The 13,392-nt window shown below is 35.3% G+C and overlaps 1 protein-coding gene across 1 annotated transcript in view; it reads left to right on the top strand.

Annotated features, from left to right (window-relative positions):
- FOXP2 (forkhead box P2) overlaps nucleotides 1-13,392 on the top strand; it is a 346,539-nt gene that overhangs the window by 218,674 nt on the left and 114,473 nt on the right. Inside the window, exon 4 of the mRNA XM_017733112.1 lies at nucleotides 4,074-4,163. Coding sequence (XP_017588601.1) covers nucleotides 4,074-4,163 — 90 coding nt within the window. The remainder of the gene's footprint in view (nucleotides 1-4,073; nucleotides 4,164-13,392) is intronic.

The following is a 13,392-nucleotide window of genomic DNA, read 5'->3' as shown; positions in this document are numbered from 1 at the left end:
TTCAGTCATTTGAAAAAAATAAAATAGGGATTTGGAATTAGAAAAAGGAAGGAATCTGGTTGACTTCTGGCAAGGTTTTGGTTTTCTGCAGAATGTACACCTCTTGTCAGTATAAATAGGGAGTGCCTGTATAAACATTCTTGTTTCGCCTGTTCCACATAATAGTTTCTTGTATCATATTTCTTTTGACCTCGCTATCTGAAACCAATTACAGGAGATCCATTTGGGCCGCATCTATTTTCATAAGAAGCCCAGGCAGCAGTGTTTTTCTCAGAGATGAATATCAACATCAAATATCCTTCTGAGTGCTTTGTTATTTATGTTTCAGAGAGATTTTGTAGCCTTCAGCTCTCAAGAATGTGTCACGCTGTGCTGTTTATACATTGACGATATTAATGGGCATAGATGTCATTTTTCATTTTAACGTCTCTAATGCAACAGGCTGATAGGTTAAACATTCCTGGTTTTAAAGGAAGGATATGAGTGACATCTGTTTCCTAAAAATACACATATATTTACTTTCTAAAAACTAAAGTAATAAGTTTACCATCTTTAGGTGACAGCTTTCACTTTATTAAAATGGTGAAACTTTAAAAATATTTTTGAATCATGCTTACATTAAATAGAAGGGTTTGGAATACAAAATTAAAGCAAGTTATATCTCATAGTATTATTGCCAACAAACGGCAAAATCTACTGCAATTTATCAACGTTAATAGTGTGAGTTATATGCAATTATTTTCTTTTTTGTTCTGCTTATGTTTTAGCTATGCCAAAGCTTCATAGTAAATATTAAGAAGTAATGTTCCCAGTAAATATTTTACTGGAAGACACAGTGAGTTCTGGAAACCATATGCCCGAATTTCCCTTCCTATATAGCCATTACTTAAAGCATTATAATGATTTTCATTTGCGTAATTAAAATAATTTCTAGTCCTCAGTTCTTTTTATTGTTCTTGTCATTGAATTTTTTTTTGTATAGTTTTACTAATTTAGATAACTTAATTAAGGAAAAGTTCCTACTAAATTTGAAACAAATGTTATTGGAAACTAGATACAATTTTGACTGCCCTAGAATCTGTTCTTTCTGCACTTAACTTGAGGTGGGACTCAACATAAATTTGATCTGCCAGATTTATAAGTGTCTGTTATTTTGTCTTCCTCACACTGTTTTTGTCACAGAAATTTATAAATGATACGTGGGATGGGTGTTTTCTGGAAGTGTAGATGTTAAACTATGAATTTTGAAAGATACTTTCAAGTTGTCAATTTATTTTGCAAAGATTTAATAGCAGCAAATGAATTGGTAGAACTAATGTTTTATAGTCTCATAATCTTTACTTACGAATAATGTGAGTAATAATGCTTTGAAATTAACAGTATTTCTGGGAGGTTGTTTACCATGTAGCAAAATGTAGAGTTAAGCAGCACACTGGGAGAAAAAACTATCTTATGATGACTGCTCTAAGAACAAAGGCTGACAGTGATTTCTCCTTATGAGTTTTAAATCATCTCTGATCTCTTGAAATTGTTTTCTGTTCTTCTTCTATCTCCTGTGTTTACAATAATCTAAACTGCCACAATAAGATCGCTGAAGTATTCAGGTAGTCATCATTTATAAGACATTCTGTATTAAAAGATAAGCCTTTACTCCTTTAGAGATATCCCAACCAGCACATATGAATCAAAATAGTTTAAGTAGCAGAGCCTTTTATGCAAGCATATCCTGTTGTGCTGCCTTGCTTTTTCATGAAGTGTGACTCTTTTTGTAGTTAGATGTAGGAAGTCATACTTTCCTAGGCTCATTCCATGGGAGTATACTAGCTACAATTTGAAATCATACTGTCTAGATTAAATCTAAGCTACAGCAGACTATAATTCTCTAATTTTCAAGTACTGTAAATGTACAGCTTTACCAGATGCTTACTTGCTTGTTTTATTGCATTGATGTGGGGACTTTGCTGCTGAGGAAGATTAGGATTTCTGCAACTGCCAAAAATAAAAAAATATTATCTTTATGGTTTTTTCCATGTCCTCGTACTCCAGATCTCGTTCTGGCAGGATCACCCCAAATGGTGAGGTTGATTTTCCTCTGCAGTTTCTCATGAATTCAGGACTGCAGTAGTTCTCTTGCTTCCATTCAAGTTTTCCTTTTGAAGAGCACTAGAGATTAAGAAGGAATATAAATTTTCCACAGATCTTCTGTTTGTGCTTTTAATCTATTTTTGCTTAAACCACTGAAGATGTTGGCACCAAATCCTGGTGCCCCTGAAATCAACAGATACATTTAACTCTGATCTCAGGCAGAGAAGGACTGTCCTTTAGGATATGCTCAAGAACTGTGAGTGCAGAAGAGATCATGCTGTTCACATAAGAAAGAGGTCACCCAGTGGTTCCTTGGTAACAAAATATTTCAAGTGCACTTTTAAATATGTTAACTCTTGTTTATTTTTGGCAGAGAGAAGATAGTTCTGTGCATCTCATTGCTTAGGTTTAGAGGAATGTATACTCTTTGTAAAGCTGACCTGTAATTACTTGAGAATTTGATGAAACAATACAGGGATTGTTGTGGGAATGTCTCCAAATGTTAAAAGTCTGCTCTGCAAACTTTGTACCAGGGCCTTCTATGGGGAGACGAATCAATGTTGTTAGGAGATGGTACTAGTGCATTCACTTTGTTTACTTTGGTTTTCTATGTCTGCCTGCCTTCTCAGAAAACTTGCTTGGAGCCAGACTGTAGCAGCCCTCTCTCTGTCTTTTCATAATTGATCAGGGGATGACTGCCTTCCCTGAGGGTTAAGACGTGGCAACTTTTTCTGTTTGCTCAGCATCTCAATGCAGTAGTTCAAACATTGTTCACACCAGCTGGCAGTGTAATGCCATATGCACATCTTGTCAAAGCAACTGTTGTCATGGATACTAGAAACTATCTTAAAAACCAGCTCATTTGAGTCTAATCAAAATTGCACCTTTCTTTATCAGCTGAGAATCTTTATTATTTTAGGGAACATTGATCAAATGGCATTTATTGCAGCACATTCCATCTACAGTAGGTTTTAATATCAGAAATAATAGTGTGATGTATTGCAAAGCTATAACTGCTATTTATTGAGCTGGTTTTTCTAAGGGGAAAAAAATGAGTTCTCCAGGTAGTTTCAGTGGAAATATTTTGAATCCGGTTTTTTGGGGTTGTTTTTTTCTTTATTTCTCAGTAAGTACCACTTTAAAATAATTGACATTTTAAAAATAATTTTATGGGGAAAAATAATATAGATTAGCATTCTTCGGGTAAGTGGAATGTTTGTTTACATTTCATATGTTTAACTGTATTTTGCTGAGTTGGAATGAAAACATAAAATAAATGAAAACATCTATTTTGATTGGGATACTGTCATCCCTGAGCCTGATCTGGTTGGTTGAGTAGTAATTTCTTTGTTCTCTGATTTTCCTAAGAATGCAAATTAAAACCACTCATTTTTATTTGGCGTTAAAACTGCACTCTTTTTTTTTTGTCAAAGGAGAGGTTTCTCCTTGAATTGTAAGTACAAAAAGTGTTTTTAATCTTCAATGAATATCCTTATTAATTCACTTTCAAGATAATCTGATGTTGATTTGTCAAATTTAATTACAGCTTCTGGTAACACTTGAAGTCTACTTGCTTTTACTTCAAATTGTAATACGAAAATGCAAATTGAATGATAATTTGCAAGGGAGTGGGCATTTTAGTTGAACACTCAAAGACAAGTTCCTTGTGGAAATGAGGCTATTGATGCAGTTTATGATTTTTCCTCTTCAAGCACTTCAAACAAATTAACTTTATTTCCTGCAGGATTTCATGTACATCCATAAATTCTAGTGAAGTCCTATATATGTACTTTCAGAATATTTTTTTTAATGTTACAAGTGAAAAAAACCACTCTGAAGTCTGAAATCTAGCAAATACAAATCAAATAGGAGGGGATTTTTTTGATTCAATTGGACTTTTACCTAACATTAGCAATGAGTAACTGATTTCTTTCTAGGAATTGGTTGAATTTATTTACTTTTTTTTTTCTTTTTTTTTTTACTTTTAGGCACTCCAGGCAGCAAGGCAGCTGCTTTTACAGCAACAGACAAGTGGACTGAAATCTCCTAAGGGCAGTGAGAAACAGAGACCGCTGCAGGTTAGTAAAGTCTCCTTGCTTTTGGGGCCTTAATCTCAGGGAAGAGTGCCGTGCTCGCTCACATGTGAGGGGTGTGTGTCAATGCCTGTCCTCTCATGCCATATCTGGGTGTATTCACATGCTGCAGTTTGCAGGCTTCTTGCTGCTGACTTCACAGTAAAAATTCACTATAGGATACAAAAGCCTTTTGTGGCTATAGATGCTTAAAAGGTCTAAGACTAAGTCTGAGTTCAGTAACTGTGGTATATTAATTCTTTATAGACATGTTACAAAACTGGTATGTGGTTTTTATACATACATGGTTTAAACAGTAAAAACATGTTGAGAGCAAATCAGTATCCGTGAAAAAAAAAAAGAAAAACTAAATAATTCACAGGTACTATATCTAAGTGAAAAACAGAGAAGTGTTCAGAAACTTACCAACACAAGCGCATGAAATTATGAAAGAGCTGCTTCTACCATTTTAGAAAAAAATATATGTCATGAAGTTTCACATTAGGATGTTGTTGGGCTTCAGATTGTGAATGGGTAAACAGAAGTTCTGTTATTGAATAGTTATTTCAAATGCATTAGTAAATAAAGATATTAAGACAGTTTTATTCTGGGAAAATTTTATCAGTGTGGTGTTTTCATGAGGTACTAATTCATTTATTCCTAATGCAAAGTTCCATATGAAATTGTTTTCTTCTGAGAAAACTTGTTCTCTTTTGTATATAGACCAAATATGGGTGCCTAACTGCTGAATTATGTTTTGTTGCAGACAATTTTATTTCGTTCAGGAAATTTTAAAAAGTATAAATCCTCCTATTCTCTTCCTCAGATCTATTTTTCTGGGTGAGCATTTATTCTCTCGGGACTTCCCCTGTTTTCTGATGGAGTAGGGTGTTTTTATCTCATTTTTAGTTTTTGTCATGCATAATGGAGGACCCCAGGCACTAGAATGTATTTTTTTCTCCACCAGGGAAATGCTGTGAAATTTGTTCACTTGTGCAATTTCTGAATGCGATTCACATTGTCTCCTTTTCTTTGTGAAACTTGGTGGAGCAATGTTGGACACAGCAAACAGTTCCACATTCCTGATCAGCTCTCTTCAAATATACTTTTAAGGTTTTATTTATTTGCTCAGAACTGAACAAGAATTTAGGAATATGACTAAAGAAAATGGAAAAAAGGAAAACATGACATGATGGCATCCTGCCATACTGTAGTTGTAGTCCAGTCCTGGCTGAGGCTGCGTCCTGGGACCCTCTCAACTTGCCACTCTTCACCCTTGACTTTGCTTTGTATCAAATATGTTCTGCACTGAAGGCACATAAGAAGAGTAGTCATAAAGGTAGAAGCTTATGAACTATGTGGGTTTTTAAAGTTTTTAAAGTGGAATTAGTGACCTTGAAGGGTTGAACCACAGAAATGATTGATTTAATGAATATTGTGAAAGTACTTTATTCTGTTAGCTCCTCATTCTGAAAGATAACATGGGCTGTACAAGGCATGTAGAAGATCCGTCTAGCCCTATGTCCTGTCTCTAAATTGGCCTACACCAGGCAATAAGGAAAGTATATGAAACAGGCATAAATAGTGGTATTTTCCCAGTATATGTTTTCCAGTGATCTTACTTTAATCCTCCAGCTTTTAAACCAGCACAGTCTGGGAGGTACTGACTTCTCTTTTCACATTCTCCACCCATTCACAAACTTTCTTTACAAGGTTAAAGAAGTCTGGGGGTGCACTGTTTGTGGTAGGCATTGGTGAAATGGTAGGAAACCATGTTTGGAGGCAAAAGACGTGCAGAACCCAGAGGATGATGAGATGAAGAGAGGGAGTCTTGTGCTTTCATACTCTGAAAACTCTAACGCTGTCCTGATGCCTTTTAAATGCTAGGGGTTGGTGTGTTGGTGCTGTATCACTTGTTTCCCAGGAGGAGTCAACATCTCATGAGTCATACTTGAGAAGCAGGAGGAAGAAAATAGAGCAAATAATTTTATTTTCAGAATTGTTACATGCTTCCTAAAGCCTAGATTATTGCTTATGTTTCCAACTTTTTCTTCTATTATCAGTGTGTACACAGTGCCTCTTGTTGGCCTTGAACACTTCATTTGGTTCATTTTTAAAGGAGAGGAAAAATGGAATTTGCTCCCAGACTTTGGTTTTATGTATCAAATACCATGTAAATTCAGGTATGAGCACAAACTACATTCTAATTTGCTTTTCTAGTGAAAAGGATGTGTAAAGGTTTTGGACGAGAGTGCTTGGAGCTTTTCTATGGCTGTCTCTTACTGCCCGTTTTTCATCACGTAGTGGAAGTTCACACTTAGATCATCAAGTTCCCTGTTTGACCAAATACTGTCATAAAATTGTATAGCATTATTATTTTCTTATGCCAGATTTAGTGGTAACTTCTAGCAGTAGAAATTGCTAAATTTGTATAAGGTTTATAAGACAAAAATTGAGGTTTATAAGACAAAAATACTTGTACTTGTGTTTGTGATCAAGAAAACACACTTCTCCCAGTATTTTAAAATACTTCAAAATTAGTGTGTATCTAATTTCCTCTATTTCAGAGCAATTTACTAATCTGGCAACTGTTGATAACGTTAGAATAGATTTATAAATCTAGTAAAAATGTAATAAAACTTTTAAAACTAGCTCACACATCTGCAAGCAAATGCGGGTATTAGGTAAGCCTTGCCTGTGCATCCCTGGTGCTCTGTATTTTGACGTATACTCTTCTATTGTTCCAAGTGCCAAAGAGGGAAAAAAACAGTATTTATTTTAGTGGCTGTCTTTTGGGAGGGGAAAGTAGCATATGGTGTTTTTATGTATGTTCTCTCTGTTATTTCATAATGCGCCAAGTATTCTAGTGACTTACAGCACCTACTAGCTAATCAGCAAGTTGAAAGCTGATTGAAGAAAACTTCAAATTTGTGTCCTCAGCTTTGCAAAAAGAGGGTGTTGGGTAAGTCCTCATGTTCTACTGTGCTCTACTGAGGGGATGTCTTTAGGGGAACTTCTGGAATTCTCCTAGAATGGTTTGAGTGTCTTTTGTATCCTCATGAAAAACCTTTGTAAATTTACCGCTAGCTATGTGATCTGTTGTAGAAGTGCAAAAGTTTTTGTTTTCGTTTCTAATGCAAAAGTTACTTTTAGCTAGTAGTTACCCTATATTTTCAGGGAGAGGAGGCTTATATTTAGATTGTGAGTTAACAGAATACCTGCAAAAATTCCAGTTTTAGATAGACGCTTGTCTTGATCTACTATTACTTTGATTTACATTTGTCTGGGTTTCACACTGCAGATGGCATAACCATTAGCATGTCTTATGTAAAACAGAAGAAGAAAAACATCCCTTTTGACAGGCTTGAGTACCAATTGTGGTAGTGATTTTACTTTCATGTATAGATATCCGAATAAATGTATTTGAAACATGTTTATATATGCCGTTCATTACACTGATGCCCGAATTGAATGGATCCAATCAGTACGTCCATTGATTAATGACATATTGCAAAATAGCTATGGAGGGTTTGTGATGAGAGTTGAGGATAATGTTAACCTGCATATGATGAGATAATGGCATTTACGATTTTACCGTGCATCCAGTAAAATATTGCAGTAGTGAGGTTAAGATTTTTGTAGTACTGTTTTTTGTTTCAGAATAATTTTCTTTTCTGTAGAATTTGTTACAATGCTAATCCATGGTGAAGCTTACTGATTGCTTTCAAGGATTTCTCTTCCTATCACCAAATTTCCATAGTAGGCATAAGAGGGAAAAATGTCACCTCAACTCTTAGGACATGTAGTTCTTTTTCCAAGGGCAGAAAGTCACTGTCCTTACAGCCACTGAAGAACCTGGTGTCATTTAGCTTGAGTTTTAAAACTGGCAGCTTTATTTTCATGTTACATTTACAGTCATGAGCGAAACATGGTGTTCTTCAAGAACTGTGAGAGCACAAGCATAACCCAAAGGTAAATGCTGTCAATTTTCTGCCATTGGTGGGTATTTGTGTACAGCATTGCAATTATTTCCCTTCCAGGTAGGCAACCTCTATGCTTAGACTAATCTGTCTATGATTCACATACTGTTGTTGTCTGCACAGCGTGGTGATTTGCACAGTTAGTTGTAATTGTACTTGTTTGCCTAGTTGTTTTTTCTAGAGACAATAATGTCTCTAAATGAGTAGTTTATTTTCATAGAGTCAGACTTTGAATGTTATGTCAATTAGAATAAATAGATAATTATCTTCAGCCCCATAGTTTAATATATTGACGATGAACTGGTTGTTTTTCCTTCAGACTAGGAGATTTTTTGTTTCAACATCAGTACTAAAGCATTCTATAAGAGGATGGCATGTCATGAAATCATGACTCCTGGAATCAAAGGGTTAAGCTCATTGTGTACCAAGCCTGTTGTATAAATATCATGCTGTATGGAGTGTTGAGTTGTTATGGTAAGCCTTGTTTATTTAGCATAAGCACTCCACTGAAGTGTAATAATTTGATAAAATTTGGGAAAAGTATACACTTAAGTTTAATTACTTAATTTTTATTGCATTGGTGCATAACATCAGAAGAACCACTTTTTTTTAAAGACACTCAAAATGCAATAATTTAGCATGAAAATCTAGCATGAAAAGATATTCATAGACTCTTTTAACCTACTCTCCTTGCTTTACTCTATCCTGGTTTGGTCATCTCCCTTTGGATCTTCATATGGGCCAAGTTTAAAATTCATTGCACATAATAAATAAGCAAACATAACATTAATATTGTAACCTTTAGTTACTTTTTTAAACATATATAAGGAGTTGATGAGAGATAAGAAACAGGGAATGTGGGAAAAAAGAAGCAAACCCCACTGCTTTTAAATTATATCCTCTGATTTAATGCACTTTGACTTCAACTGTGCATGCTTAATGTCAGTCAAAAAATTGCCATTTTAAAAACAGCAAAAAAACTTGTTATGGTTGTAACCTAGAGAGTTTTCTTTGCATTACATTGAACAAAAATAGAAATAAATCTAACTGGTTTAAAACTCTTTTTTCATAAACTGCATGTTACATATTTCTTTTATCTAATGCATGCTGCTAAGCATATGAAGTAGGAGGATTTTGTACATGGTAGAAAACACTGATATAGAAAGATGCAAATGCATAATATGTAGTGTAAGAGGAGAGTAGTGATAAACAGTCTTTCTCCCTCTCGAGTATAATTCTAGAGGAAATGTGTGGCCTACATATAAGCAAACATTGAGGCTTGGGGTAAATTAAATTTGGAAGATAGCTGCTGGAAAATTGTAAGTCCCATTTTCCCTTGTAAGTCTATTTGGAGGAATATGCAGTTATCCTCTGAGGTGCAGAAATTTGCATCAGTGATACCCACTCTAAAGACAAGGATAACCCCAAGAGATGGAAAGAAGGCAAGGAGTTGTTTTTACTTAAGGTGTAGGGGGAAGGGAAAGGAGAAATATCCATGTTCAAGCTTATATGATGTAGAAAACAGGAGTTCCAGTAAGGAAGAGGTATAAATACAATAATAAAGAAAAAGAAACTGGACATTATTTCCTTCATTTACAGTGGAGGTGTCAGTATTACAAACCTGCTGGGATGGTCTTATTTATATAGATAGAACTTGCTCCAAAGACTTATGTCCTGTCTTTGACAACCTTTTGTACTCATGGAAGCCCATATTTTGCATCATGTCCCATCTCGCTGTAAAATCTTTTAATAACAGATAGACTTAAAGTCACATTTTACTCTTGAAAACTTCGAATATTAAAAATGTACATGTATTAAGAAAGTGGCACTAGTTAGTATGGTTTCGTTTTTAAAGTATATATGTGTCACCTTGAGGTTTTATCTCTTATTGTCATTTTCAGGAATATAAAATATTCCAGCTAACCTTATGTGTGATCTTTGTAACATGTGAAAATTTTAACTAGCAGTCTTCTAATGGAAGTTGTCACATAATAGATTCGTTTGTGTCTAACGGAGACAAAAAACCCCACAAACAACTAGCTGATACAGAGATCACATCTTTATCCTGACAACATTGTTGCAGTATTGTAAATATTACAACATTGTTACAGTATTATAAAATATTTTGGATTCAGAGGAAAGAAGTATTATGCAAGTTTTGTTTACAGGTATTGAATGTGCAGAATACTAATTAGGATAATTATGTGATCAGGGATTTCAAGAGGCATTTTATTATTAAACATATGTCTGTGCAGAATCTGATGTGTCAATCTGTTACCGTGACTGTCCAGGAATTGTCATCTACATCACTGGAATGTCTTTCCTTTCCCCCTTTCTCTCTTGTTGATTCTGGTACTTCTAGAGAACTGGGAGTAGAGGGAGAACACACACTCCAGTGCTTCATTCAGATTCAGACAGGCAAACCTTCAGAGAGAGTGTCTAAGTCTTTTCACAACAGCTTTTACATGGCAGAGCAGCAAACTCATCTTTCCCTCACAGTAGAATCTGCAGCCTGCTGACACCAGGAAATAATGCTGTGTATGGGATGAGTGGACTGTTTTTTATATTCTGAACTATAGGAATCCCCAAGCCCTACTGAGAAGTTTATTTGCCTTCTTGAGCAGCTGGCCCTCCCAGCAGAGCCAACTCGCACGGCTGCAATTGCTCCTCTTCGGGCTGTGTGAGTAGTTCCACTGCAGAGCTGGGAGATGTAGGTTCCCTTGAGCCACTTCTCCAGGCTCTTGCAACAGGTCGGATCAGCCTGATTCTCATACCAGCTGGCTCATTGCCCAGAAAAGCTCATGAAGAGCTGAGAGGGAAAGTGTGAATGGTTCCCCACTCAGTGTGCAGCTCTATTAAAGGGTCTGCTCCCAGGCAGGGCCCTAATTATGCTGGTTTAGGATCGCACCACTCAAGCAAGGCTCTCCTGATACTCTTGAATTTGAAAAACACATTAGTGTACATCGATTTAGAAATTACCAAAGCAGGAAAAGCAACTAAACAAAATACTCTATGAATGCTCTAGATGGGAGTAGATATTTCAGAATTGTTTCTAGTTAATTTATTATTAAGGAAAGCCTATTTTTTTTTCTTTCCCCAGCCAAAAGGTTTTTCCTTTCATCAGGCCATTATAAAGTCAAGAAAATTTTTGGACAAAACCAAAGTTCTGTGACTAAACAATGAAGGTTTTTCATTAACAGTAGCATATGCAACTTTGCACATGAAATTTCCTTTTCTCTCCATGGCTTTTCGAGGCATTCCTTGAGCTGATTTCTTCACATACTTTTCAGATTAGTTTTTGCTTTGTGAACTGAATTATTTTTTTGACATTTTCTAATGTTAGACATTATTTTGTGATGTCATAGTTGTCCAGTTGCTTTATCAAGAAAGCTGACTTTACTGGGGGTGTGAGGAGCCAGCTAATCAGGAATCTGAATGTATGCAAGATCAACATAAGTATTAATTTTAGTCTGCCATCACTTGGGATGTATACTTATAAAATTGTGTTAAAAAGTGGTAAAATTATCCAAATGATCACACAATACGCAGTAATGCTACAGAAGAAAAGCATATAAGTATATGTGCTGATGAAAACGCAGTCACACAGTGGGGTGGAAAAGCATATCAGCTTCCTATTGTGGAAGGAGGTTGTCAACAATTGCCACTTTGATGTTCTAGGTCTTTTTATGCCTTCTTATGCTTCTAATATTTTCTTGAGGCAGACAGATGAAGGTCTTATGAAATAGAATTAATGGTGAAAAATTTACTAAACACTACTTCAGTGCTTTACTACTTGATTATGTGAAGCTTTGAAAAGCAATTGTATAATAATAATATGTACAAAAGGAACTGTACAGTGTTTCAGCAACATCGATATGCTTCAAGGATCTTACGAAGAACTTGAAGTATAAGTGAAGAATGAGATTTTCCCACAAGTGTTCACAGTAAATCCATTTATTCAATAAATATACTTTCAGTCTAATAGGAAAGACAGTTTCCACGGTATTGAAGAGAACCAATACAGTAACCCAACATGTGAGAAAAAAATATCAAAATCAACTCTCTATTTGCAGAAGTGATTTCTAAATTGATACAGCTGTAGTTTAGTGCACAGATAGCTTTGGGCTTGATGCTTAGGAATAATGAAATTTTCAAATTTAAATAAAATATTTCCTAATAGAAGATTTAGGGTGAAATCATAGGCAAAACAATGAATATTTCTTTTTTAAGAACAGAGAAGAATACCATGAAAAGCCTCGATTTGAGGGCATAGTATCTGATGAGGAATTAATAATGCAAATTCAGAGGCAAATTGTGATTGATGTTGGTGTGTACAGAAAAATATCTCTTGATTAGAAACGGTTGAACCCATAGTCTGGGTAAGGAAGAGAAAAATGCCAAACTCCAAGCCTTCCATAGCAACAAGGGGCATGTGTTTCATCCACGAAAAACAAAATAGGAAGAAGGAGTTTACAAGAGGGTTGGTCTGTTGTACAAGATTGATACCTTTCAAAAATTTAATTTAGAAAGTAAATTCTAAATGTTAGAAAATTCAGAAAAAAATACGGTCATGTGCTTAAGAATTGAGAAATTTTTTTTTCTTTAGTCTTACGTCCATCACCTTAATGAAAAAGGAAAAGAGAAACTCAGAGTTTTGGTCACTGTATGACCGTGAATGACCAGAGATATAACATAGGTGAGAAAAATAAGATACTGTCTTAAATTTAGAACTGTGTTTCCAATTAGAATAGGGAAATACTCCAGTTTTTAAAGAGATCTTTGAGATATCATCTGGAATAATGGAGATATGCAATCCATCTAATTTCTGGTGCCTTATTGGTGTATTAGAAATGTACTCCATATAGGTTCTGCTGAAAGATTCAGGGTTCTCGTACCTATGCCCTGAATATCCACGAAATGAATGCATCTCACTGTTTTGACTATGACTGATGGCTTGGCATGTTTGCTATATACCTACAGTGAGGTTGTGTAAATTCTGGATACATTTTTATGTTACAGAAGTCTGAGAAAGTTTCCTCCGGAAAAGATGAATACAGGCTGAAATGTTGGGATTGCTCTGGCAATTTGGGTCAAAAAGCAAACTTTAGGAATGAAGAAACATCTTTGTATTTCTTTTAAAGAGTTTTAAGTACGGTAACATGTAATTAAGGTAAGCATGAATGAACTGTGGAAAAGAAAGCTTTTCTGTATGCAGAGAAAAGAGTTCTGGAACATTTTTTGTAGTAGCAGCACTG

This window comes from Corvus brachyrhynchos, unplaced genomic scaffold, assembly GCF_000691975.1.
Source record: "Corvus brachyrhynchos isolate BGI_N302 unplaced genomic scaffold, ASM69197v1 scaffold32, whole genome shotgun sequence".
Lineage (NCBI taxonomy): Eukaryota > Metazoa > Chordata > Aves > Passeriformes > Corvidae > Corvus > Corvus brachyrhynchos.
Note: the sequence above shows the minus strand (reverse complement) of the source record. Positions and strands in the feature narration are given on the sequence as shown.